The following is a 27,883-nucleotide window of genomic DNA, read 5'->3' on the forward strand; positions in this document are numbered from 1 at the left end:
CAGGGGAAAAGAACTGCTACCAGTAACTGCTGCTCAGTAGTTGCCTCCATCTCCTTCTACTTGCAGGATTTGGCACTGTTGGGCTGTCTTGAAATATGGATGCTCTTGAGAAGATACATAATTCTTCATGTCAGAAAGCAGAATAACTGCTCTGCGCTGCATGGAGGATTACAAATTCATAAAAGCTCTGCACTCTCATACACAGAACCTTGATGTTACCTCATATTTCACAATAAAGGTTAAAAAGCAGGCAGGTAGTATGAACAGAGGCAACTCAAAGATCAGCATTTAGTGGTCAAGTAACCTCTTTTATTTGTCTAGCTCATTACATCATGTGTACTCTGTATGTTCTGTACTGTACTGCCAATTCTTTCCACATGAAAATCAAAGCAGTTGGCAGAAATTTGTTTTCTCTAGATAGGAATGAGAATTGAGAAAGTTTGGAGCAGGTAATGCTTCGAAAGAACATCAGAGACAGGCATGAAGCTAGGACAGATTCCTTTGGTGATTTCTCCATGGAAAAAAGGGAAAGGGGGCTTGACCATTCCTATACTCCAACCTAGTGGAACCCTCATGAAGGCATTGACAAACTACTGAATGTTGCAAACCATCTGTGTGTGGTTATTTTCTAATTGGACATGAAAGGGTAAAGTATTCAGATCAGCAGGAATTACTGGTAGTCAATGAAGTCATCAGGGCTACCAGCTTTAGGAGCAAAAGCAGTCTGAAAACAAAGACGCCATGAGTTTTGGGGAAAAAAAACAACCCATGCCTTTCTTCTAGAAAAGGATGCATTTGTCTGAGAGGAACTAAAAACTGTTTGGATGAAAGCAGTACTTTGAGCAGCTGGGAAATGCCGGCTTCATGCAATACTTCAGCCTGCTAGAAAAAAGAACAAAGTTGCATGTGCATTACATTGCACAGGGAAAGTCATATTCAAAGCTGAACTTCAGAGACAACTGCCTACATACAAGCAGGTTGTAATTTCTCAGTATATGAAGTAGGGAGAAACCTCCAGCTAAGATGACAGCCTTTAAGCAGGTGGCATGTCTACCACACAAGGTTTCAGACCCTTAAAAATAATTTGCATTACATAAAAATAGGCACTAAGACGACATAGCAAGTTCTGTAATATGAAAGGAACAATGTCCCAAATGACTCAAATTAGTCCACAACGGACTGTGGACAATTCTTTTCTCAGGGATCAAGAGTAAAAATGAGCAAAAGCAGCTGTTCTTGAGAATCTCCCTCTCTTGAATGATGAGGTGCAAAGAATATAAAAAGGAAAGCAGACATTGAAGAGTGAAAAAATGGCCTGATGCCATATTATATGATTATTGGCCATGAAGATCATTCAGGGTCTGCAACGGGAAGCAACTGTACAGAAGATATTGTAAAAAGGGAAGATAAATGTTCAAAAGAAAACAAATACAATTATTGGAAACACTATGCCCATTCATGGGAATGCACAGAAGCTAACAAAGACAAGTAATGTTTCTCCCTTAAGCAAATCAGGAAGGAATGGAAAGTTGTGCATAACAAGAAATGTTTAATACTGTATTTGCAAGGAAGGAAATTCCTCAACATGGTTGCATTTAGTTGGGAAATATTAAGCTTACATTTATCAGATTTATTTTTTTTTTTTAAGTGCAAATAAACTGTTAGAAATAGCAGATTCTTTAGAATTATGCATTCACTATGTCTATCCAGGCACTGGAATCAGATCAAAGACTAATAATTTCTGGACAGCTGCTGTTTGATGGTCCTGAACTTTAATTACTTAAAACCAAAATCTCCTGAAAGCCTCCTTTCAAACCTTCTTCCAATTCTCTAGATCTCTCTCAAAGGCTGGCATGAACCTTACCAAAGCAGGTAGTCCCCTTTCCTCAAAACAGAGTGAGGTTATATGACTACATTGGATGTAACTGTAGCGCAGCTAACAGTTCATTGTCTGAGAGATGAATCTCCAAAGTGGCTGCTAACAATTACTAGTTAGCAAACAGTTCTGAGTGCTTTATAAAAAGGGGAAGTAAAATATCTATTTGAAAGATCTAAATATCTATATAAAAGGTGCAATCCCTGCAAATAATTATACAAACAACTGCTGTATTTGTGTGAAGCCTCTAGCTGAAAGAGTTCTTTCTTGTCATAATCAACTTGCTGGCAAGCATTGCATCTTTATACACCTGAGCCAGAAAACAAATAAAACTCTACTCATTCTGTGTTCAAAAATTAAAAAGGTTTCTAAATCCTCAGAGGTTCTTTATTTATAACATTTCAGGTGGAATAACAGTAAACATGGAGCATTAAGAAATTAAGTGGCCCGCTCATACTTACTAAAATCAAAATGGAATGTCAATCAAATTATCATCTCTATCTTAAATTTCTACATCCTGAAATCAAGACGACATTTGACAACTAACATGCCACTTTTATCCATCAGTTAAGTGCACTGCAACAACCTCAAAGGTTGAGAGAAGGTGCCATTTAAAAAAATCAATCCATTAATCTTCAGGAAGGTAACATGCAATGTACTCTGAATGCAGAGAATATAATGGCATTTGTCAGGGAAAGACAAAGAAAACAAGGTCATCTGAGCTAAAATAGAACATAAAGTTCTTAAGGTAAGAAGAAAATTTTTATATATGTATATATAAAGTTAGATTTTCGTTACATCACTGCAGTCAACTCTTGCAAAGTTTCACTGAATACTTAACAGCTCCAGCTGAGGTAGCTGGTTTTATCTAGAACAAAAGCTGGCACCTGCAACAGTGCTATCTTAACACTATATCTGGTACATGCCTAAAATTGATTTACTGGAAAGAGTAATTAGGAAGAAAACAGTACTTATTTAGCTATCAGTCAAGCCTGTTCACTGCCTATACTTTTGATGTGAAAAACATCAACAGAAGTTTTCTTAAGCCCTGGCTAATTACTTCAAGAGTTTTCTGTATTATTTTAGACTAATACATCTGTGCATGTAAGAACTAACATACCAAGTACTTTTTTTCATTAAAGACATATTCTCTCAGGAAGCTCAGGATTGATATCCAAGCAAAAAAGATGCAAGTAAACTGACTCTAGCAGTCTAGAAGAACATTAAATAAAATCGAAAAGTATGAAAGCTTCTTTAAGGGTAATTCCAAAGATAAGAGAGTAGAAGAATGGACTTCCAAACAGAATTAGCAAGCCTTAAATTTCTTACTGGATCCAAAATGACAAATGTTAGCTTCAATAAGTATTTAAAAAGTGCCCAAAATGTTTTCTCCCTCCTAAAAACCACATGCTAATGTCTTCTATTGTTCTATATTATAATTAATTTTAGCAAATTTATAAGGTACTAATTCAGTAGGTTACCCATATTTGAAAAATCCTCACATGCAGCATAGAGCCCAACTGTCTTTCCTGCCATTTGACACAAGGTGACATTCTGAACAGATGCATACGTACATCACTTCATTTTTTCAACTGGTACCTAATCTGACTGCGCATTTTCAAAATAAAGCAATTACGAGACTTTCAAATCACAAAAGCATTCCCACGTGCATTCCACCTCTTGGTACAATTTAGGTAATTTTCAGGGACTGAAAAGGGAAAAGAGAATCCTGGAGACCATGGAAACATCCTAGGACCTCTTCATTAACTGAATGAATATACGGAGACCTTTCAATATGTGATGCAGACACCGTGACTTTAAGTGCAGTGATCTGATGTAGAGGAGTGAATGGATGTTTGGAACAGGACTAGAAGGGAGTTAAAAAAAAAAAAAAAAAAAAAATCAGCTTTCTTTACTTTTAAGTGGAAAACAAATGATACTCTATAATTTATATTGTGTAGTTGTTTATGAATAAGAGGTAACTGAGGGCTGCACTTCACTTTCTGGCTCTTCAATTGTGGCAAATTTTAAGAAGTTTTAAGCATCCACAGTGATTAAAAACAGTAAAAAAAAAAAAGGCACTCTAATCTCACTTCTATTTGCAATATAGTGACAACATTAAAGGGATTTGATTAGCCAATCCCATATTGACTTTCCCATGAGAAAAACACCTGAAAAATACCATTCTGCACTGGAGGAGAAAGTAAGTTTTGTTATATATTGTCTCTGAAAAATATCATTCTGATTTGCACTAAACATATTACTAATACATATTTTCCTTTAATTTAAGAAAATGCCATTTGGCTGTCTATTTAAAGACGGACCTATTACTAACCTTTTTGTATCTCCTTTTTGGACTTTTACCCAGTGCTCCACTTGAGCCATGTTACTTTTTCTTTGAATTTGTTTATCTGGATTTGTTCTGGGAACAAACCCTCTTTTATATGAGCTGGTACCATTCTGCTCCACTAGGCCAGCACTCACACTTAATGAACTAGGAAGCGTTCCATTTTTCTCAGCTGGCTGAGGCTGAGCTACTTGGGACCTTGATGCATTCGTTAAGTCTGGAAATAATGAATCAGCTTCTGTTAACGCATGCTTAGCCTTTCCCTTCTTAGTTTCCAGAGTTTCTTTTCTGTGGATATAACGCTCCTCCTCCTCTTTTTCTCTTCTTATCTCTTCACGTTTATCATATCCAAGCATTTCAGCTGATTTTTGATAACTTTCTTTCGTATCTGTGATCTCTGCCTTCACACACTCTTTACAGGCATCTACATGATTGACTTGGGGAACAGCTTGCTGATCCACTTTTTCAGTTTCTCTGAAAAGAAAATATGTGTCAGTAATGAACACTGCTTAATTGTGAAAAGTTGATGTGGTCTTGTTACTATTTTAGAAAGGGTACCCACAAGAGCACCTTCTCCAGGCTGTGATAAATTTGACATGTTAAGACAGATATGCTCAGCAAAACCCAGTTGTTATCCCAGTTAGACAAAAGTTAACTTTATAGTGCTATCAAGGAAGCAGAAGTCATTTATATGCATCTGTAAAGGTGACTGAAAATACCAATATTGTATGAAAGAAGTGTTCGACTTGTGTACTATTATGTACAAACAACTGTAAAGAAGAAAGTCTTCCTATCCTGGAAAACACTGAAAGCCAAAAAATCAAAACCAAACTGCCAACTGCTCATTTCAAAGTCAAAAAAGTCTTTCATATCTTTGTAGGTGCCTTAGGGACTCGTAATTTCTGGCCAAGAGGACAGAAAAATATCTACATTTGAGTCAGTACTATCATTGTCCAAGGAATTTCTAACCTGGGGGCTATTCCTGCAAAAAAAAAAAATTAAAAAAAAAAAAAAATCTCCATTGCTCCTAATACATGCTGCAATGCACACTAGTTTACTTATTTACCTTATCGTCTAAATATTTCAAAAATTCCATACCAGAAATCTTGATATTAAACTTACAACACACTATAAAACGTCTAAGGATCCTAAAAGTTTTATGTTGCTTTTGACACATAACATACTTCATTTGCAATTTTCTTCATCTCTTAATAGTGATAAGCTTCTTGACAACATTTTTTTCTCTTACAATTCAACAGAGTATCATTGATCTCAGAGTAGCACCTCATCTTCTCTGAAACTAAGTTCAGCTTCTTTAAAGCTTTATGGAACGTGAATTCTGAGTAAGTGCCATGAAACAACTGTTTTCACTTCAGTCTACTTAATGTCTCAAAATGAATAGTCTACTAGGAGGAAGGACACTGGATCAATACTTCTAACGTGCCAGACTTCCTCAATTTTTCTTTCAATTATTCCTATCCTTTTAAAGAAGATAAAGAAAAAACAGGTAAGAGGTTACATGTTATTTGAAATTTAAATTAAATCCAGAAAATCTTAACACAAAATCATATAGGATACAAAGCTCTGGAAGAGATGTTGATCCTTTCCTTATATTTGATTTGCCAAAAGGAAGCAGTAGTATGAGATACTCTGAGGAACTGCACCATGGCATTTTAATGCTCACAGCCCCAAGGGTTAAAAGCAGGGTTGTTTCACAGTAGAGAGTCTTCTTTCACAAGGAGTTGTAGGGAAAGAATCACATTCCAAAGTCAAAACATCAAGAAGGCTACATCAATTTTAAGAAAAGGGAATAACTGGAAGCACATGAAGGCACAGCTGAATTAGTCTGCCTCTAGCATTAATTGAGAACAATGGGACAAAGGACATCCTCCTTTTGTAACAGTGCTTTTTTTCCTACACTGAGAAAAACATAAAAAACTCTTACAAGTACTAAAGGCCACCAAAGTAAGTAAAAAAAAAATAAGCAGTTAATACCTGCATAAATTAGTTAATATCCATAAATCTACAAACTTATGATTTACCCATCTTTAACATTCTTTTCCCTCTTAACAGCATTTTAATCCTAGTTCTAAACACTCATTTGAAACAACTTGTTACTCTTCTGTCTTTTCCCTTTTACTTATCTCTTCTCAAGGCTGCCAATTAGCTTCTGCAGGCGTATGAATTTGCTCACAAAAACTGTAACTTTTTAACTGAAGTTTCCTTAAAAAATTATACATATACAGAAATTAATCCATATCACTAAATGTGGGCATCCAATTTGTGTGTAGACATAAATACTGAACACCAGGTTTTCTTAATTAATGTTAGTTAACTGATTTGCAATAGAATGTAAATGAAAAAAAATTATTTCTTTAAAATGGGAATGAGTTTCATGCACACATTTACAAATATCACTTTCAGAAATCATAACCAATCTGATTTTTTTATATATATATAAAAAATATATTAAAAAATTTTTTTAAAAGCTAACAGTTTCTGTATTGAACTTGCCTCTTCAGTGAAGAACGTGTTTGCATAAGAGCAGCTTGATTCATAGCCCGGATCCAGCCATTCATATCCTCTTGGGTATCTGCACTGAAGTAGTATGTCCGCATCCCTGAATGCTCTGCCTGAGAGCCAATAACAGAATTCTTATTATAAATATATGCCCGCATACCTGTATGAACAGCCTGTAAGAACAAAAAAAAAAAAAAAAAAAAAAAAAAAAAGTCAGACAGTCCTTTCATTTTTTCCCCCAGAAAATTTACTGTAACTTTTCCTGATATCTTAAAAAAAAAAAACTTTCCAGATTCTTTGACTGTTTCTTGAATTTTGGGTAAAATTATTACACTGCCACAACAGGCTATAATGCAGCAAACTCAAATGGCACTCTGTGATTTTTACTGAAATTCCTCTACCTCCTTCTCGCACTATTAAGCGAAAAGTGCAGTGCTTCTGTTTTTCATAGCAGGAAATTTCATCTTTTCATTTTCTCTTAACAGATACATTTCATTTGCCATAAATACCATACAAAACAAGTTAAAGAAATTCTCACTGAGACATGCATAAGCAAGCCAATTTTCCCAGCTCATTTAATAACGCAATTTGTTCAGACAAAGCACAGACAAAAATCTTACAATTCAAGCAATTAAACTGCTTATTTAAGAACTGATTATAATGCATGTTAAGATCTTTTGGTTAAAGCGTGCACTGGAACCCCTGTATTAGCTGCAAAATCACAACACTTACTGGTAAAGTTAGTAATATTGATGGAATTATCACAGCACATAAAATACTGACAAGTACCTCTGCACACCAAAATACTCCATGAAATTCCACTGCAAACTAGAGGTATTTGGAAATTCCTCTATAAATATATTCAATATTCAAATGTATTCAATATGGAATGTCTTTGTAACTCTAGGCTAGTTGCACTTAATCAAATCTCATCCACATTTGTGTAAACAATACTATAGGTATTACTAAGTCCTATCAGTCCTGAAACATTTGACTGTATTTCCTCAAAGTTACTTTACAGCTGTGCTTCAGATTAGTAGGGAGAGATTCACTTCCTTACTTTCCAAAAAACTGAAGACAGTATACTTGGCTTGAAAGCTCTTGTAATTATATTAAAACAAAATTAGTAATTTAAACTGCTTTTTATAAAACTAAACCTGCTACCACACACAAAAGCTAAAGGCATGAAACACTGCTGAGATAGGGGTTTTTTAAAAGGGAAAAAAATTATCTCAACTTTTTAATTTGGCTACATCATCTTTTTAAGGTTAAACATTTCACAAATCTTCCCTAAATGACTGGTCTTTTTATTTTTATTAAATCCTCTCCCCCTCATTATTCCAAATTAAAAAAAAACCACTCTGCATTCACAGATGGCTTCAGAAACACACCAATAGTTTTGACAAAACCCAGGCTATTTAATCTGGTGCAGCCCTCCCTAAATGTTGTAATTTCAGTTGTTTACCCTGAATTTCCCAAATTACCATAATCTTAGAGACTCGTATCAACACCTCCGAAGAGCAAAATATTTGCTTGCTATTACAGTGCTTTAAGTTTTGTGGAAAATTTACTCCCTTTCTATTGCAGCCTGTTCTTATAAACGTGTGAAACGTGGCCTTTCCCTTCTGTGTCTCAATCAAGGAAGCCTCAAGTTTGTTTTGAAAACTGTGGTAATACAGTCTCCGCAGGGGTCAGTCCCTGGCCTGCCATCACACCCATAGTGGAAAGGCTGAGACTGCAGCACAACAGCCAGCTAGAAAAAGGAGAAGGAAGAGAAGGCAAGTGTGACATAGAGAAGTCCATGACTCTCTCCCGCTTGAAAGAGTCTCTGCTTCCCAATAACGTTGGCCGATAAGGGAATACAAGGTGGTTTCTCCCTCCCCACCATTAGCTGCCTACCTTAACACAGGAAAACAGGACTTACATACATGAAACAGTAGCTCTGGTCAATTAGGTATTTAGGAATCAAAGGATTTTTTTTCATGTTTGCCTGGTTGAGTTCTTTGGGTTTGGGTTTTCTTTGTCGTTATTGGGGTCTTGGGGGGGGGGGGGGTTGCCATGTTGAGACCATTACAAATGGTCAAAACAAACATGATTTAGAAGCATTTAATTCATTGCAATTTACGGTTAGCATCCAGTGTAAGAAGAGATCAAAAATTGGCAGCCCCAGATGTAAAAGAAAACAGTGATTTTAATGCTAGACCTTATGACTACAGGGTTCCTTCACAGACCACATTGAGCCCATAGGAGATCCTAGAATTCAGAAGTGAAGTGACTCCTGCAGAAAAGCAGACTACGTATGCCCTGCTGCAGATGACACAGTAGGACCCTGCCATTCACTGGTTATATACTTGCTGTAAAAACCCAGAACCTTGGGTAACTAACGGTGGAGACTGCGTACCACATCAATAAATGGATTTAACAGCTGTCTGTTTTAATGGATCTGTATGTCCCAATCAACATAACCCGTTTGCCGTTCAGGTTCTCTTTCAGCAGTGCAGGATGAACATAGCTGAAAGCATTGCCTAAGAGGCTGTAGGTGAAAACAGTATAAAAATGTGAAGTATGTTGCACCATTCTCCCTTGAGAGACTGAAGCTATCACAGCCGTAAACATTCATAGCTTCAGAAGGGATAATGGAGATGGTGTGTTATCATCAACACAACAAGTTTGTAATATATAAAACTGGTTAAAGGAAAATTCAAATATATTTCAGTTATTTATTAGTAGTGTGTTTTATATGCAAGAAAGCCACTTTGTGCCAATGCCCTGGAGCTGTCACTGCTTGCAGACACAGAAGCTAGCGGGTCTTTTTTTTTTTTTTTTTAAAGCAATGGCTATTAGGATGACTACAGCATACTAAAAAGCCTAAAACACAGCACATGCGCACATGTACACCATACATACAACAGGGAAAAAATAATATTGGTACCTATTCATGCATTCAGATGCCTTAATGTGGATAGATTGAGAAGAAAAGCAGTCTCTCTCCCATAATGCACAGAAGGAGAAATGGACAGTAAACCCCAAGAGCATATCAATAGGACAAGATAAGGACAAAAAGTTAAACAAGTTAAAATAATGAAAAGATTCATGTTTCCAAAGAAAATACTTAACAAAAGACTATATTAAAAGTAACTAACGCCTAGAGCTGTTATGTTCACCTCCAATAATTCAAAATTCCTAGGAGAGAAGGAGCCACAGTTTATAGGACAAAGGGATGGGGAGGGGAACAGTTTTCTAATAATTGTAATCTTTCGAAGTTAGTCCTCTAAATAAGCTATAACATACAGGAAATTCTCCCTTCTCCTGAAGTTTGATATTTATGAACCATTTATGAGCAAAAATTGAATTAATATTCTGAGCCTTCACTATAAACACAACAGCACACTACAATCTAACTCATCTTTCACCCTCAAATAATATTGAGCTTTTTCAGGACTTCTAGAAGCTAGAACCTTCCCTCTTCCAAATTCTAAAATGGCACCTCTCAAATTTATAGCCCTTGGCATTTCTTCACCTGACTCCCCAGACCCAGAGAAGTTTCATAAGCAGTATGGGAGCCTAAGGAAGCAACAATGATCCAGAGAACATAAAGGAACAAACCATGTCAAAATTTTTTAGGAAAACCAGTGAGATCAAAGAAACAGACAAGAAGTTTGCCCTGGTCCCAGTAGGTCTAAGGAATGAACAGATACTTCCATTAGTAAGTCTTAGAGTGTCAATAATGAAAAGATGTTTAAAAACAAGCTGCAGTTGCATCTTCTGGAAGTAATGATTTTGCCCGGCTTCCTAGGCTCTGAATGCCCTCACGCTGAAAGGGTATATCTCTAAAAAAATTTAAAAGGTAGTATCAAAATAAAAAGGAGTAATTTGTATCTCCAATGCTACTTCCTGCCTCTTACAGGAACATCAGAGCATCGTTCAGTGACTTTATTTGGTAGCAAGATATGCACTTAAATACAAACATACACTTGCATACATTGCCTTTGCATGAACTTTTGTTGTTTTCTTTACAGCAAACGTTGGTAGGCCTTCCAAGTTTCTCAATTTGTGTTACTGTCAGATTCATATAAATGAGTTTACTTTCAGTATTCTCTCATATATTTTAACACATATAAGACAAATGAAAAAATAGTTTTCACGATTGAGGACAATGAGGCTTCTAAAGAGACTGCGATGACATGAACCTTCATCAATTGATACCATTCACGTTTAAAATTGTTGTATTACTAAAAAGTACAGTTAATTCCCTATTAATCACAAGGAGTATTTCCAGCTATATATGAATGTTGTGCCAGCTTTTTCACATTAAAATCTATACATTGGATTTGTGCTCCCTCACATTTGTATCAGCAAAAAATTACTGTATTAAAAAATATAACAATTAGATTAATAAAATGTCTTTAAGATGTTAGGTACTGAACTAAATATGCAGTAAGGATACTGAGTTCTAAAAGGCTGTCACACAGCTTAATGACAGTAGCTTACAGCTAGTCACAGCACTTTGCTTGGTACAAATACACAATGTGAAAAATTCATCAAGATAGATACTTAAAAGCAGAGTTTCTAAACAAAAAAATTTAACATACATACTGCTACACTTCAAAGTGGGTTTTTGATTGCGTTTGAACAGCCTGTACGCAGTTCTGCAGGCCTGTAATTGTCAAACACCCAAAGAGACACAAAAGCTTAAAGCTGGGCCTCAGGAGATGATGAAAGGAAAAGAATCTTGAGAACTCCTATGGTGTACATTTTAACAGTTAGCAAGGTTTAACATATATCCTAGTGAGCATGTATTTTACCAACCTTCTTCTAACTGAATCATATGCAAAAAGTATCCATGTATTTGCTAAGTAGATTTCCTTCCTTTAGTTTTACAAACCAAAATGTTGACATTTTTCACAGACTGCTTCCCTAGCTTCAAAAACTCATTGTTACTTAAAACAGCCACTTAAAATGGGAGCAAATACCTCTATTGTAACAGAGGATTTAAAACAATCTGAATAAGTGACAGGCCAAATGTAAAAAGTGACATGGCACATTCTCCCACCTCATTCAGGACTGAAATGTGAAAAAGTCTTATCTTTATTTTGGGCTTATTCTGCTTGTGTTTTCTATTTCTGGCTGCACTATGTCGTGAGACAGAATGCCCGTCTACACTCTGGATATGGAAGTGTACTGAAGAGATTAGATAAAGGTAATGGCTGGTGAGTGATAGAATGCTAGTACGGCTGTGCTCCTGTCGCCACGTGCCCACAGCCGACTCCGTGACCGTTGAACGTCAGTGTTGGATGGGGTCCATGCAACAGGAATCTTAAAAAATCCTCCCACTGCCCTAGGAGTTGGTTCTAAATAAAATGAAACTGCAGCATCAAGTCTGCAGTCAATCATCAAACACCTAAAGCAGAGTTAAGATTGGCCCAACAAACTAACACATGAAATTCATGTTGTAGATTTTTACATAGATTCTAGCACAAAGTTTCTTTTGCTATCAACTCCCTATTTCTGTATCAACTTTTTAGTAATGACCCCTATGTTGAAAGTCTCAGGTTACTGGCTCATGCTGATTTTCAGAAAAAGACTCAGGTTAAAGACTTGGTAGAGCTCATATAGGTATGATATCCTAAGAGGAACAGGGGAAGTCTGCATTTGCTTCTGAAAACGTTTAACCATGATCACACTATGGATTCTACTCCACAGAAAAGGAGAGGCACAACTTGGCAGTGGTGACTTGAGAGCTTGCCTATAGAACATACTGCTTGGAAACTACATGTGTGTGTATATAAAAATATACACACACACACACTGGGGTTTTTTTCCCCTTATCACTGATACTGTTAAACTAGTTAACAATCCTAATATACATTTGATCAACATTTACAAACACTCTTTCAATAAAATAAAAAGCAGATTTTTTTTTTTTTTTTTTTACACTCTAAAGCAACGAGATACTATCACTACTTTCTTTTATCTCCTTCCCCAGTCTGCACTACTAGTTTTTCCAAGAGAAGTAGAAGCCTAGAAGTACATTGGGTCCTCCTCTTTCAGTATATGCTTCTTCCTAGGAAAAGGCTCTAGAAGAGGACGACTTTATGAATTACTCATTAAATACTGGAGTGGAATGTTTTTCTTAAACAAAGGTTCCTTTGTAGCTTGTCCTGCTATCTCATGTTCAATGCATTTGAAAAAGTACAATAAACATTTCCACAAAGTGCACTGGGTCTTTTTTTAAACACATTTCCCAAGTTAATATTTGTTTAAAAAATTTCAAGCCTTTATCCACTTGAAAATAGAACCGAAAGCAATAAGAGGCAGTCTACAATTTTAAAACACCCCAAAAATCAAAATGCAAGAGAAAGTCTAAAGATGAGCAGACATTTTTCATAATTTCAGCACAGAAAAGATATAAACAGAAAGTTCCCTTCTAGATCTCCTAAAGCATACCTGATCAAAACCTGATTTCTAAATATTTTAAAGTACATAGCTCATTTGCTTGATAGAAAAACAGGTTCTGCTCCAGGTATTGGTAGAATTTAAATCTGCAACATAGACTTAAGTTTCTAAACTTTGCCTTAGTGATGCAGCTCAGACAATCAATTGGAGTCAGGTGTTTCCACTGTCAAGAAGGAATGTATGTTTTATTTCATTTTCATAGGTTTTTATAACAAAGAATAGAACTGTAAATTATACAATTAATTTTTTTTTAAAAAACAGAAAAAACACAAAACCAACCTCAAACTATATCAAATGAGTATTTTTTTATTTAAAAAAGCCCGTGTCACTTAGGACAACTACTGCTCCCCCCCAAAAAAGGAGAAAAAAATTGCTTACACTTTTTCCCCTTGAAATAAGGAAATTAAACACCAAAAGCTACAGTGTTGTCATTTTCTGTGAGAACTGAGCTGATTATTTTATTTTTTAACAAATACAACAAAACCAAAAGACCATCAGTCTACTATGAGATCAAGTACTCTGTAAAGGAAAAAAAGACAACTTTTCTTTCAATTTGTAAACAGTACTGGAACAACTTATCAATACTAATTTCTGATTTTAGAAACAGGATCTTCACTCACAGACATGTTATTAAGCTCTAAAGACATTCACATAGTAACAGACATATGAATGTCAATTCATAAGCAACAAAAAAGTGCTATGTCACATTTGAACAGGCAGTCAATAAACCTACTTTTTAAAAAAATAATAAATAAAATAGGAACGCAGATGATGTTTCTGTTTACAATAGCAGCTTTTCTCATTCAAATCACCATTTTAAAATATGATCAGCTAATAAGTTTTGTAACTGTACCTTAAAAGAAAATTTGCGATTTATGCGATCTTCAGGTCCAACTGGAGATATTACATAACTAGGCAATGGTATGCTACCCAGAACAGATTCTTCTCTGCTGTCTGTTGAATTAAAAAAAACAGATTCTAATTCACTGTACTTTTCAGTGGGGTAACAATACATTCTCCTTTATGGACACACACAACAGGCATTAAGTAGAAAGAAGAGTGGATGATTGGATATAAGGAAAAGAATTTTCCCCCTGAGGACAGAGCAGCAGTGGAACAGGCCAACCAGGGAGGTTGTGCCATCTCCATCCTTGGAGGTTTTCAATGCCTGACTAGATTAAGCCCTGAGCAACCTGGGCTGACTTCTTTCCTGACCCTGCTTTCACCATGCAGTTGGACTAGACACTTCCTGAAGTCCCTTCAGACCTGAATTTTCTTATGACTCAACACCAATAATACCTGGAGAACAATGTTTTGTTTTTAAAGAAACAAGATTGAATTTTTTTGAAAAAAATCAAGTTTGTTTTTTTGTTGAGGTCTGGGGGGGGGGTGTTGATTTTTTAGGCTCAGACAGAAGAATCCGCTTCGAGAATAAAGCTTATTGTGACAAATGAACTCTGACAGGCTGCATAACATGACGGACTTTCCATTTAGCATTCTGCATCTAGACTAATTGCTATAATTAGGAAACCTCTATTACTGCTGGCTCTAAAGTAATCAGCAGCAGAAATGCAGTACCTAGAAATATGAATTCAAGTTTCATATTCTGTAATGCTTTCCAAAAATTGTAACACGCTACACAATATTCAAAACTTCAAAATAACCTTATGTAATACCATTATTCCCAGTTCAGTGTAAGATCACATCTAACCCTTTTTGGTAGAAATACTGGATTTAGAAGTTGTCACACTTACATTGTCCCTTGGATTAAAGCTGAATCAATGCCATGATCTGGCCACAGTGCATTCTCAAAAAATGAGCTGTCTAAGTGCAAGCAAGTAGGTAACACAACACAGACCAGAGACGGGATAAATCTTAAACTGGTATTGCTGCCAAATGTTTTGCAACATAAACCTTGGCATATATCAAAGATAAGTTATGTGACAAAAGATCATACAGCACCCCCTTGTTCCCCAACTCTGGCCTGAAATTTGCTGCGCATTAAAGACATATGGATATGTAATTGTTTCACTATGCTTCTTCTCAGAATACCTAACTATACCTGAAGAGTTCAATTAGCTTATGCTTGCAATGCGATTTGAACAGGTGAACTGTTACAGACTAACTCAAAAGAGCTAGTACCTACTCACCTTTGTAGTAAAACAAACAATAATCAGCAAGCACAAACCATCGTCTTTTCCATAATCGCATTCCAGAGCTATCCTGAAATGCAAGAAATGTATTACACTTTTCATTTAAGGAAAGTTAACAGCTTATCATACAATGCTGTACCAGTGAGTGGTTTACCAGAAGTTTACCTAAATATGGTATTAATTCCAAAAACAAGTGGTTTATATTTTAGCAAAATACTATGTACTAAGAAAGATAAGAGGCAAAACATCCAGCTATAAAATAATCAGGGTAGAATATTCAAACTGCTAATTTTCATTAAGTAATTAAATTCGCATCCCAAACAGCATTCAGATTAACCTTATAGGCAACCAATGCGTATTTTATCTAGACACATTTATCTGCAATAAAGACAAAGTATGCATCTGGATGGCACAAACTCCAACAAGGATTGCCTGTACACCAAGATGAAAATCACTACACAGCTGTGAAGTATGACCTCACATTTCAGACAATGATGCCCTATAATTCTACAGTCAATATCCCATATGTTACCCATGCCTAAAACATAATTTAATGAAATATTCCTTAGGAAATAAAACAGGGTGCATAATGTGCAAATTTTAATAACGTATAATATAATATCCCTGTGGAGATCTATATATCTCTCTCGCTATATATAATATATAACACATTGTCAAAATGAGTAATATTTACATTGAAATTAATTTTAGAAGTTTGTAAAATTGCCAGACTGTAACCTAAGCAAGTACAACTTATTCAGCTGAGGCAGGCTTTGATGAGACCAGCAGCATAGAAAGCATCTTCAGGCTTTAAGTGCTTGCAAGTAGAGGTAAGGGGATAGAAGGAAATTGCTAGAGGAATGTTGTATATACTATCTCCCTTCTTCTTTCTGCAGTCATATTAAGTATACAAGGACTTTCTTCCCTTTCCTTTTTCATGCTCCAATGCTGTCAACACATACTGTGTCTGAGTTCTGATTCTGTCCTGAAAACTAATGGACTTGGGTAGCGGATGTCAACAGAGTTGATAGCAGAACACAGCTCTCCATGCAGGAGGAAGTGGATGGCTGTCAGCAATTTCACTTTCCTGTATATGTAGAATCATAATTGTAAGCCTTAGATTTCAGCCTTCTCCTACTCATCCTTAAACCTAGCTGCTGGATCTCCGGTGATAATCTGATGGACGCTGACTGCCAAATTAGAAGCAGGGAAGTATTCTCATACAACAAACAGCTTTATTTACTTTCTGCACTCAAGGATGTGCTTCTGTCAGCTTAAGAGTTCAAGAAGCAGCAGCTGTAAAATTCTGTTTGTTGGATGAAATCCTATAATCCAGCCTTTGCTTGGACACTGGTCTTGGTGACAGCAATGTGCGGTGAACGGGTCCCTGTCTCCCTTCATTTTCTCCCTTCTGCTTCTGGAGAACAAAAGGCATATGTGTTGGAATTAAGCCTTTGATCAGGGTATAAGGGCATAAGCAAGCAGATGGAATAAGGCCTTCACAGCCAGCCTCAGATTTATAGTGCATTCTGAGGGAGACTGAGATCAGCATGGTATCAAGCCAATCAAGCAGGATAAAACAGGGAAAATAACCAGATTTAGACAACAAAGTTATAGCCTCAACATTTAACCATGATGGTGATGTCCATTTATCATTGTTTCCACTTCTGGATCAAACCTGGACGTAAAACTTGGTTGTCACACGTGCTGAAGCACAAGCACAAGCACCTGCACACACTGAGTACAAGCCCCTCATTACAGAAGCTTGCGGGAGTACCCAACACTGCCCTGCATCACCAACATTCGAGCTTCTGTTTTTTCAGTTACTTGGAAGGCACTTACTTTTAGTTGATGATTGTATTGAAGTATATGAACAGAAACAGATGATTACATGCATACCTGTTTGTGTAGCCAGCCTCTTACTATAACAGGAACATTGGGATTCCTCCTGATAGCTTGTTCCCTCTTTCCAAAGCTATGAACTTTGTTTCCAGCCTTCACAACCTGTACAGAAGTATAATGTAGCAGTGGTTTTTAAACTGTACTGAGACTCATTTCATATTACAAATAACCTCACTGCAATAATTCATACTTCATTACACAGTAACAAATTATTTATAGCATTTTCAAGGGCAAGTAAATAGACAATGATATTTACAACATAGCAAAGTCAATCTTCCACTTTTATCAACATATCAGTGCCAGGACGGTCTGACTACTCCCAGCTGAACAGCAGCAGCACTGGTGACTCAAGTCAGAAGGGCAGAACTGCTGAAGTTTCAGTGTGCTTGGGAAGTATTTTTGAGTGCACTACAACAGCTGCATGCAAGTCTCTCTCTGCAACATGGTACAAGTCTTTTATACACACAGGACCTTGTGCACATGAATCCTACTCTTGCTCTTCATTGTTTGACGGTTTTTTTGGTTGGTTTTGGTTTTCTTTCCTGTTTAAAGTCAAACAACATTGATACCGTATTAAAATGCTTGGACTTTGACCCTGCAAACAAAAGCAGAAGACAGAGTGACACTGCTAAGGAAGAGACCTAGACAGCAGTAAGTGGAAGTCACAAGGACTAGGTAATGGTTTGTGTTTTACTGCAACCTCAGTTTTGACTCACATGGGCAAAACTATTTCAATAACAAACAAGGAAAGCCTATCAGTCTGTGAAAGAGACAGCGAGAATCTCTGGATGAATAATCTGCCTGTTCTTTTCCAATCTCAGCACAGTTTGTTGCTGCAATTGCTGTAGGAACCTGAGGTGCACAAACCACCCTTACAGTTGCTCCTGACTTCTCCAAGGAAAGAGCTGTCCAGATTCACACTCTGTCTCCTTCCTACAATGTCTCTCCTTTGTTTGAATCTCTCCTCTCAGCTTGTCAGGGTACTGATGCTCTGTCAGCTGCAGTCAAACAGCAGCTCTGGAAATGAGCACGTGTCATACGCAAGGGATGACATCATAAAAATATCTCAGCGTACTGCTTCTGCCAGTCAGGCAACATCTGGACTAGAAGACAGCATATATAATAAGAAAATATTCTAGCAATATATGATAACTTTAAATGGATTCTGTTAATTTTGAGGCCAGGCTTTACCAACCTGCACTAAATTTCACACATTTCAGTAGACATAAGCACACATCTTAATGCAGGATTAAGATAATAGCAATAATCAGTAAGAAAAAAAGAAATCCACTTTTTCTCTGGTGCGACAGCATATAAAACAGCAACGTAGATTTAAGACTTGTAAGGAGATATCAAAGGGCAGATTTTACGAGGTAGTTTCCCCAAGGTCTGTTTACCAGGAAGCAGCATACTGCTCTCAGCTCTGCTGAGAAGTCAGGTGAGCTGCATGTCACGGTCATTTCTGTGAAACGCCCTGACACTTAGGAGACAGGAAGAATGCCAAGTACGGGCTTTTCCTTGGGAGTGACACCTCACCTGACACCTCAGTGAGAGTCTGCACAAGACTTAGCGCGGCCCAAGGCAGCACAGGAGATCACCTGAGCAGCCCAGCATCCAGGGCACAAATCTCACAGGCCGGGTTGTAAACAACAACAGGTTTCTGAGCAGACGCCCCTGCCATTCAGCCGGCAATAAGCAGTTCTCAGTAAAAGCCAGGTGAGGATGGTATCACCAAGATCTCCCAGCCCGTTTCTCTGCCATACCTGTGCTAAGGCACTCAGCTAACGGGCTGCAGAGCACTAGGCTTTGTGCAAATGCAGCATGTCAATTATGACCACAAAATCTCTCTCAGTACTCACTCACAGACCTACAAGCAGCAAGTCTGACACTAAAGGAAAGAAGAAATAAGATGTTAGGCATTTAGTGTTTGCTATTGAAAATATTTCAAAAGGTAACTTGTGAACCTGTGTCCAAATATCACTTTAAACGAACACACAAAGATCTATCATGAGGACAGCCAAGCTCTGAATGATCTTATGATCATTAGGCCAAGCCATACACATTTTCTTTTAAGAAAAATGAGAAGTAATCAATTCAGTCAAGATTTCTAAAAACTGTTGCCAAATGTTAGATGCAACAGCTACATTACAAGGGTGATGAAAAATAACAAGGCCCAAACTGTTTAAGGCTCTGAAAGTCAAAAATCCATGCTTTGCACCTGAACAGAAATCAATTTACAAAACGCACAGAATTTAGTTTCCTAATTTTTCTTTCTCATAATTATCCTAGGGTGGATGAACTGAGGAACAGTTAAAGTATAGCTGACCTAGCCTTACAGCAGGGTTCAAATTTGATTTTTTCATCAGATCCCCCATCAGTGATCAAGCACTCTGATTCTCTGACCTTATTTAATTTAACAAAAATGCAGACCACAATGTAGAAAAGTCATCCTTGGACTTGGTCAAAAGATCAAACAATTTCTATTACACAGGATGGGGAAAAGTTTTCCCAAGGCTGTGTATTCTCTATCAATACAGTAGCCCATAATGGAAACAAAAAAATCATTTTATGGTGCTTTATGTAATTAAAATTTTCTTATCATGTGTAGTATTAATCATCTCATTCTGCTTTGGAATAAAACAAAGCATAACAGATACTGAATGTCACACCTTGCTTCCACTGGCTGGAATACAAAGTTAGTTTAAAAGAAAAGGTATATTTTTAAAACTATTTGTCTGTACTGCAGTAGTCTTTTCCTAACTTAAAATATTCTGATATCATTGTCATGTGTTGAAAAATGCAGGTCAGAGCAGCTGCCTGTGTCACTGAAGACAAAGAAGTCGCTTTTGACTTCAGTACATTTGTTATGCTAGCTTGTTTGTGAATGACTCATAAGTTTTTGCAAAAAAACCAAAACGTCAAGAGCCAAAATTTTCAAATCCTTTTTCATCACTGAGTCATCTTCTTCCTTACAGTAGCGTCTAGCTGAGGAAGAAAGTTGCTAACTTAATTATAAAATGTAATCTTTTTTTTTTCCTAAAACCGGACAGTAAAAAAAAAAATGTAGACAGCCTTTCATTTAGAACAGATTTTCTAAATAGCAAAAAGGAAGACTGTATCTTGGTAAAAATATGCAAATATTCACAGAAAAGAACATATACCTTAACGTTCAATCTACAGGGACTTAAAAAACAAACCAGCCCACAAAAAACCCCACCTGTTTAAGTCAAACTCTTCCATTCAGAAAATGTCAATGTTTCACTGACAAATGAACTCATGAATCCTTTCAGTATCTCTAAGAAAATTAGACAAAATCCTTATTTTTCAGATAGGAAAAACTGAAACTTTCAGAAATTCCTGCTCTTAATATTGAGCATTCATCTGCAGTGGCCCTGAACTAAACCCTGTGTTCTACACTCCAGCTCCAGACAGTCCCACAGAGCTGGCACCATCGCATACCTGTCACCATTGCCTGTTTCTGTCAACTGCTAGACCTGTTCTTTATTTACTTGTAGTCCTCACCAGTTCATCTTGGAAAAATACCAGCAACTACCAGTGTCATCAACAATTCATTTACTTCTCTTGCGCAGAATCCATCCAAAACACACTCTCAAAACATAGATAGTAATAAATACATTACACTACTATGATTTACGCTTTTGACTTGGCTGAAGTACTGTGCATCACAGTAAAATCTACAAGCTTCCATTCACACCATCAGATGCTTTAACAGGCTAAATTCCAAATGTACCTTACTCTCAAACTGAAACAGATCTTTATTCCTCCATATCCTTCATTTATAATCAATATAAATGGCTTTTAATATGGTTAATAATGTAATTGAATTGGCTACGAACAAGCAGATCTTCAGGACAGAGAACGACTGTGGTTTATCAGCATGCCCTTTTGCTTTTTATTCCCTCAACTCCATACCCCTCAAATTTCAAAAGGAAGGGTAGACTGCATTGGTCTAAAGTCTTCAGACAACTTATTCAGCCAGTGCCAGCATCAAAATGGTGGTGCCCACCCCAAGAATCCATGTGCATTTCTGCAAAACTGCTCATCTCGGGTGTCTTACAAAATGAAGCTTTATATATTTATATGCACATCAATGAAATATAATGACATTTTGGTAAGTATAAGCCTCATTTTGGCTTTTTTTCTTTTTCTTCTTTCCAACACGCTCCTCTTGGTGTACACTGTACAACTGACGTTGTTGGACAGAACATGTGAAATTCTCTTTCCAAACAATTACTTTTTATTTCAGAAGTTTTATTCAATCCAAGTTCAGACTTGAGCACTGCAGCAAGCAAGCCAGATGTCTTCATCTCCTTCATCTTGAACTGAGAATGACAAATCTGCTGTACAGTTGGCAGCGTACCTTCCCCCTCCACCCCAAACGTAGCAATTCTTAGCTGTCAACTTTCTATAGAAGAATTAAGTGGAAAGTCATGTATCTGTTCCTGCACTTTCTGATTTGGTACTACTTCAGTGCACATAGCTCTACATAAAAATCAGTTTGGGTTTGGCCAGGATTCCGACACTATACCTACACAGTTCTGTGATGGCATTTGCAGGACAAAATTATGAAAGCATTTCATAAAAGATAATAATTAGCTATGGGTAGCTAGAGACCTTTTCCATGACAAACAGAACATGTCTCTGGCTTCATGATTGTCTCTCAAGTCTGCGTCTGGGAACTCACTCTTTGAAAGAATGATTACGGAATTCATGGAAGAAAACATTTAGAAATAGATGAAAGGATCTTAAAACCTATTCTCAACATGCCAAAAGTCAACCTCAAAATGGAGGACACAGGTTATTCACTTTACAGCCTTTGTTCTCATTGCTAGCTCACTTGAATTAATTGTGTGTTAGGCTGTGAAGGAATTCAACAGATCTTCTGACTCTACAGAACGAGAGGAGTGATTTCAAGCCTGGAAACACATGCAATGATGAAACAAAGCATACATAAGAAAGATGTTGGTTCTCTGTCTTAATCAAAACTCCTGTAAAGTATTTATTGAGGGCCCACAGCAGGATGGATCTTATACAAACAAACTTGGTGGAGAAGAAGAGTACAGGCAAGCCCTCTACGAGAGCTCTATTCAAACTTTAAAGCTGCCATGTATTAAAAAAAATGCTACACCTGAGAGCCTGCCAGAAGCATGCATGGCCACACTTATACTGGACTGCAAACAAAATAGAAACAGAGACCAAAAACAGACCAAGTGAAGTTTTGGGAGGTGATTCTGGATATTCTCCAAGCTGTGATGGAAAGAGCATTACCCTCACCTTTAGCTGTGTGGTTCTGACATCTCCAGTGAACTAGCCTCTAGCATGTGGGTGGCCCTGTAAGTTGTATCCAGTCACCATTTTTGATCTCACTGTTTTGCAAAATCAGTGCAAACACATGACAAAGGGAAGGAGCAGGAGCAGGTGACAGAGGATACACACTTTTTGGTAGAAGTGGGATCCTGGGTAAGTTAAAGCCAACTGTGTCACTGGAGAAATTCCCAGCTCAAAGCAGAGTATCAGGTCCCTATTAAGTTTGCTGGTTTTATGAGTGAAAAAATGAGCCTTCTGCCTCTAATGCTGGCTTAAAAAAATCAGAATAAGGAGGATAAATACAGTAAACACAAATGCCCAAGTACTTTGGTAAGTTCAACTGTTAGAATATCAAAAAAGAAATGTATCAAGTAATTCAGGCAACCTACTAAGTCTACTGTTTTCAGTGATAACTTCATCTAGCACTTTAAAGATAAACGTATTCTTGAGATTTGACACATGACAACCTTTGTGTTGGTCCAATAACCTATACAGTTTGGATCTAAAAAAAAAAAAATTTTTTTTTTCCTTTTCATGAAATTGTTTTCATCTTCTCCAACATTCACCCAAGCATACCAAAACATTAGAAGAAGATTTTAAGTGATTCCAACTCAACAAAAATATCTTTGCAACCAATTTGGCAAAGTCCTTTCTTCAACTCAATTACTTAACAGGCTTCACACTTTTGCATTTAAAAAAAACATGAGAAGTTTAAGAACTGCAGGCAAAGTTAAGAAATCTATCTTATCTCTGCTAATTCTTCCAGTATTTTTTTGCTTCTTTTTATCCAGCCCCCTCCCATTCTCACTGGACTGCAATTTATTGTAAGGTCAAAGAAGCATTAAAATAGTTGGTGACACTTCAAGTACAGCACTTTATTATATTTTGTGCAATAAACAACACAGGCCCTTTGTCAATGACAAATAATGGATTTTTCTATTATTAAACATTCTGTGTGTAAACTTGGTGTCTGCACTGTTTGTGCACTACAGTGATGGCAGAGAAGGATCTAAGTTGTTACTAAGAGGAGGAACAGCAGTAAGGTTTCATGGAAAAGTAAGAACTGCAAATTACAATTCCTGGTATTCTGCAGCACTTTTTGCCGTATGCACTGGACTGTCAAAAGACTTGCTGGAATACCAGTATTACATATACTTGCTTCCGTTCTTAAGAAGCCTCTCAAACTTTCCATGTCACAATAATCACTATTTTTTGAATTATCATTCAACACTATCATGTAAGTATATGGTGCTCTTATGCTGTAAAAAGGTTTTTGCTTGGGTAGAAGATATTACCTCTTCTTTGAGGTAAGTTATTAGACTACTAGGCTAAACCCATGTCCCTATTAAAATCAGCATTAAAACATTAAAAGAGTACTGGATTTAAAGTGAGTGAAGTTCTAATCATCAAGCTGAAACAATAGCCTTTTTCTTTTACCTTAGAGCCAGGTTTTGTATCAACAGCAGATGTAGTTACTGCAGTGGACGTTTCACTGACCATGCTTGAAGGTCTTTGGTTTATTTGTTGCTTGGACATAGATGAATTCTGTCTAGAAAACAAAGAAAACCAGATAATCTAAAGCACATTGTTTCAAACAGTCAGCTTTGCCTTTTTATATTTAAGATTCACAGTGAGCAAATGAATGACAGGCTAGTCAAACATTTCCCATGCATCTGCAACTTCCTTTGCACCACCCCTATTATTTTGATTTCAGGTATTTCTCAAGCAGATGCTGCCAGTGACATCTGATGATTGGTATTTGTCTACGTATCAGGAGGAAGAAACCTGCCAAATTGTCTGCAAACCCAACAGAGAATCAAGATGTAACAAAGAGCACTCAGAGAAGATAAGGCTAATGCAGAGAAACTAAATTGTGCCCAATTTAGAGGCTTGGCTGCAAACATGTGAAAGAGCCAGTACTGGGGAGGGAAGGATAGGAGTCAGCACTTTGCAATAACAGGCTTCTTATTTAAAATCAAAGTGAGACTAGCCTACAGTTTGATCTTTCACTAACTTAATGTTAGATTTTTGAATCTGCCCAAAATATGATTCATACTACAATATGAATTATTAAAATACCTTTTACGTGAAATGGTGCAATTCATGGCAGATAGTTAGAAATAAATAACTTCTGAGTCATACTAAGATTCAAGAAATCTTGATAACTAGCTCAGATGCAGATACCCGTTTAAAGCATCAGTGAGATCAATCCTACCATAATAACCTGTTCAACAAGAAAGAATTCAGTTCAGCTGCCCAGATGAAGAAATGAGAGGATAAACAGAAGTGCAAAATCTTGTGGAATCCCACATGCAGGTTGTGAAGAGAAGCCTCAGCAACCAAGCTCAACACCAACTTGTGAATTAAACCCACAGGTGGTATTTTCAAAAATCATTAACAACATAGTTTAGCAAATTGTATTTTAGGAACAAGTAGTAATACAGTCACATCAGAAAAAACAAAACAAATTAACAACGTATGATTTTCTTTTTCCCATCTCAAGAAGTCACCAAAGCCATTTATTTAAAAAAAAAAAAAAAAAGACAAGCCACACCAAACATTACTGTTGCTACCACTGAAATTCAATCCAATTCTGAGCAGTTATCACTCATAAGAAAAGAGAAGAAGAGTTTGTGATTGTAGTAGCTCAACACAGGGTTTAACTGAGGACAAGGTGTTTGCCACCATTGCTCTTCCTCAGTTACAACCTGAACAATTAGCTGTCCAAAAGCTTTTATAGTTGATATGGTGTCAGGGAAAGCACATTTTTCCATTTGTGATCACACAGTTTCAATTAATCTTGCAAGGAAGTAACACAACTTTGATCCCATTTCCTTTATGCCTTGCTTATCTGGCATAAGTCCCTTCTTTCTAGCTTTTATACGTGAATTCAGGCCCAAGATATGAGAATGACCTACAGCAAGTTCCTAAAATCCCTGGCCAGCCTTGAATGCATGAGGGCTTCATCACATCAGTTTGAGTCAATTTGCCTTACCTCTTATGGACCAGGTATCCTACTTCAGCATTTAATCAGCTTTAGGAATATCCAGTTTCAGCAAAGAGCAGATTAAGACACTTGCCATATATAACGCTGCCTGACTAAGCTATTTCTGTTGATCAGCCAGTTTTATTATCTGCTTTTGACTCTCTTCTCACTTGTTCCCTTCCCACTCTATAAACTTTCAAAACAGGTAGAAAATGCAGACTTACAATGTGCCTGCATCTTACTTGCTTTGTCCTAGTATTTACTTATCAAAAAGGTTCCATTTCCCTGCTCGAGGCAACTAAACTGAGAGTAGGTATTGCAATGAGGGAGGAACACTAACAGAGATGGGACAGTCTTCTACACTGCTTCCTCAAAATTAATCTGAAGTATTAGATTTGATATCATTAAGAAGGCCACTAGAAAGGAGTCGCAAAAGTATGAAAACAAAACACATCCAAGGAAAATGTTTGGCCTTAGAAGACACAAATTTCTCTTCTTCCCTTGAGATTTAGATTCTCTACAATGTCCACACCACAAACTATTTTTATACTGTAGGACAGTCACACAATATTGTCCAGATACTCACTGGGGTGAGGAGGGAGGAAAGGAGGAGGTGGAGGGAAGAGGAGAGAGCATATAACATACACGTTCAGAAAATTTGTAGGCTTTCCAGACTATAGATAATCTGATTAGATTATATTTCTTCATTTTATAGAGTAGCTATTTCACAGAGAGCTAACTTTCTCAGGAAAGACAAAAATGAAAAATAAAATTTAAGTTTCAACAAATTGGAATTAATTTTTCCAATAAAAACATTAATACAGAAAGAGAAATAACCCCAGAGGAATAGTTTTAATCTACAAATTCAACTTAGATTGAACAGATTTTCACTATTCCACACAATACTGTTTCACAGTAGGTTAAACATACTGAAGTTTAAAAAAAAAATATATATTTTTTTTTTTAGAAGAACTACAGAGGAAGATAAGCCTTATATGATTAACAAGACCATCACTATGAGAAAATCATAATGCAATACTGAACGATAAACACATAATTTCTAAGCATTTATAATGTGGCCATTTAGTGATTTCTCTTCCACTTGCTACTGAAAGTGACCACTGCCAATAAATCAAGCTTTCCTTTTCTAGTAGTACCAAGATTAATGACGGACTTCAAATTCACAAGGAGAAAAATGTTTTTTAAAAAATGTGAGGTTGTTGCCATGTGGAAGAATTCAGCCACCAAAAGAGACAGGAATTCCATTAAAAGAGAAAATACATTGTTATTCTCCTCAAAAAATGCCTTTGGCAGCAAACACTGGTGATCCAAACTTTCTGTACCTGAGATGTAACAGAAAACACCAAACAATACTGAAAATTAATTTAAGTATTTGTATATAGTATTTCAAGGATAAAATAGATTTGTTGCATGAAATCAGAACATAACAAAACTCAAATATTCAAGCCTCTTAATAGCTAATTAATATTCTCAGTCTGTTTTTAAAAGCAAATAAAAATATGCAGAATATGCAGAATTACCTGAAACATCCCAGCATGTTAATGGAGTTAATGCTGTCCTAATAGTATTTACAGATTCATCTTTGAAAATAAGTGACTACAGCATTAACGCTGTGCATTCAGAAACATCAGTTCAAAATCACTATCACCAAAGATGTTTGATAATATCTGTTATCCAAGATACCCCATTCTGTCTTCATAGTGACTTTTTTGTCTATTTTCAGGATAGTTTTCTTACTGCCTCCCCCAGGTGTGTGCATACACAGGCAGAATTGCACTATGTACATTCGGAGCTCCAGTCCCTTGTAAATCTTTTTAAAATACTTGAAAATAACACTCTATATAGTATCTCCTGTCAAGCAACTCCCTGCTCTACTTAAACAGTGCTAGTATGTCTACAGAAATCACATTTACCAGCCAGAAGAATTACATGGCCAATATTTGGTTTATTAAAAAAAAAAAAACCAAACAAAAAAACCAACTGAACAACAACAAAATGATTATACCAGTAGCCCACATTGAAAATGCAATACTCACGAGAGAAGACATTCCTTTTCTCTAAAGGATCATAAAGATTAGTCAACTTAGAAGATCCTCATTCATACCAGCAACTTAAAAAGTTTATTTTGTTGGAACCAAATATGATGCAATAACATCATATCAATCTAGTTTTAATACTAATAAATCTCCTATTCAGCTAGATAAAAAATTAACTGTCCTAGTATTTCTATACATGTAAACATGGCAGATATTTATTTTGGGGTTGTTTGGGTTTCTTCCTTTCTCTCCACCTGA

The 27,883-nt window shown here is 36.6% G+C and overlaps 1 protein-coding gene across 1 annotated transcript in view; it reads right to left on the bottom strand.

Moving 5' to 3' along the window:
- Window positions 1-27,883, bottom strand: part of PLEKHA7 (pleckstrin homology domain containing A7) — a 164,776-nt gene that overhangs the window by 37,249 nt on the left and 99,644 nt on the right. The window contains exons 5-10 of the mRNA XM_050898202.1: window positions 24,020-24,131; window positions 17,252-17,356; window positions 15,350-15,422; window positions 14,053-14,153; window positions 6,738-6,916; window positions 4,212-4,697 (exon numbers count right to left, since the gene is read on the bottom strand). Of these exons, the coding sequence (XP_050754159.1) occupies window positions 4,212-4,697; window positions 6,738-6,916; window positions 14,053-14,153; window positions 15,350-15,422; window positions 17,252-17,356; window positions 24,020-24,131 (1,056 nt within the window). The remainder of the gene's footprint in view (window positions 1-4,211; window positions 4,698-6,737; window positions 6,917-14,052; window positions 14,154-15,349; window positions 15,423-17,251; window positions 17,357-24,019; window positions 24,132-27,883) is intronic.

Source organism: Gymnogyps californianus, chromosome 5 (genome assembly GCF_018139145.2).
Source record: "Gymnogyps californianus isolate 813 chromosome 5, ASM1813914v2, whole genome shotgun sequence".
NCBI classification, from domain to species: domain Eukaryota; kingdom Metazoa; phylum Chordata; class Aves; order Accipitriformes; family Cathartidae; genus Gymnogyps; species Gymnogyps californianus.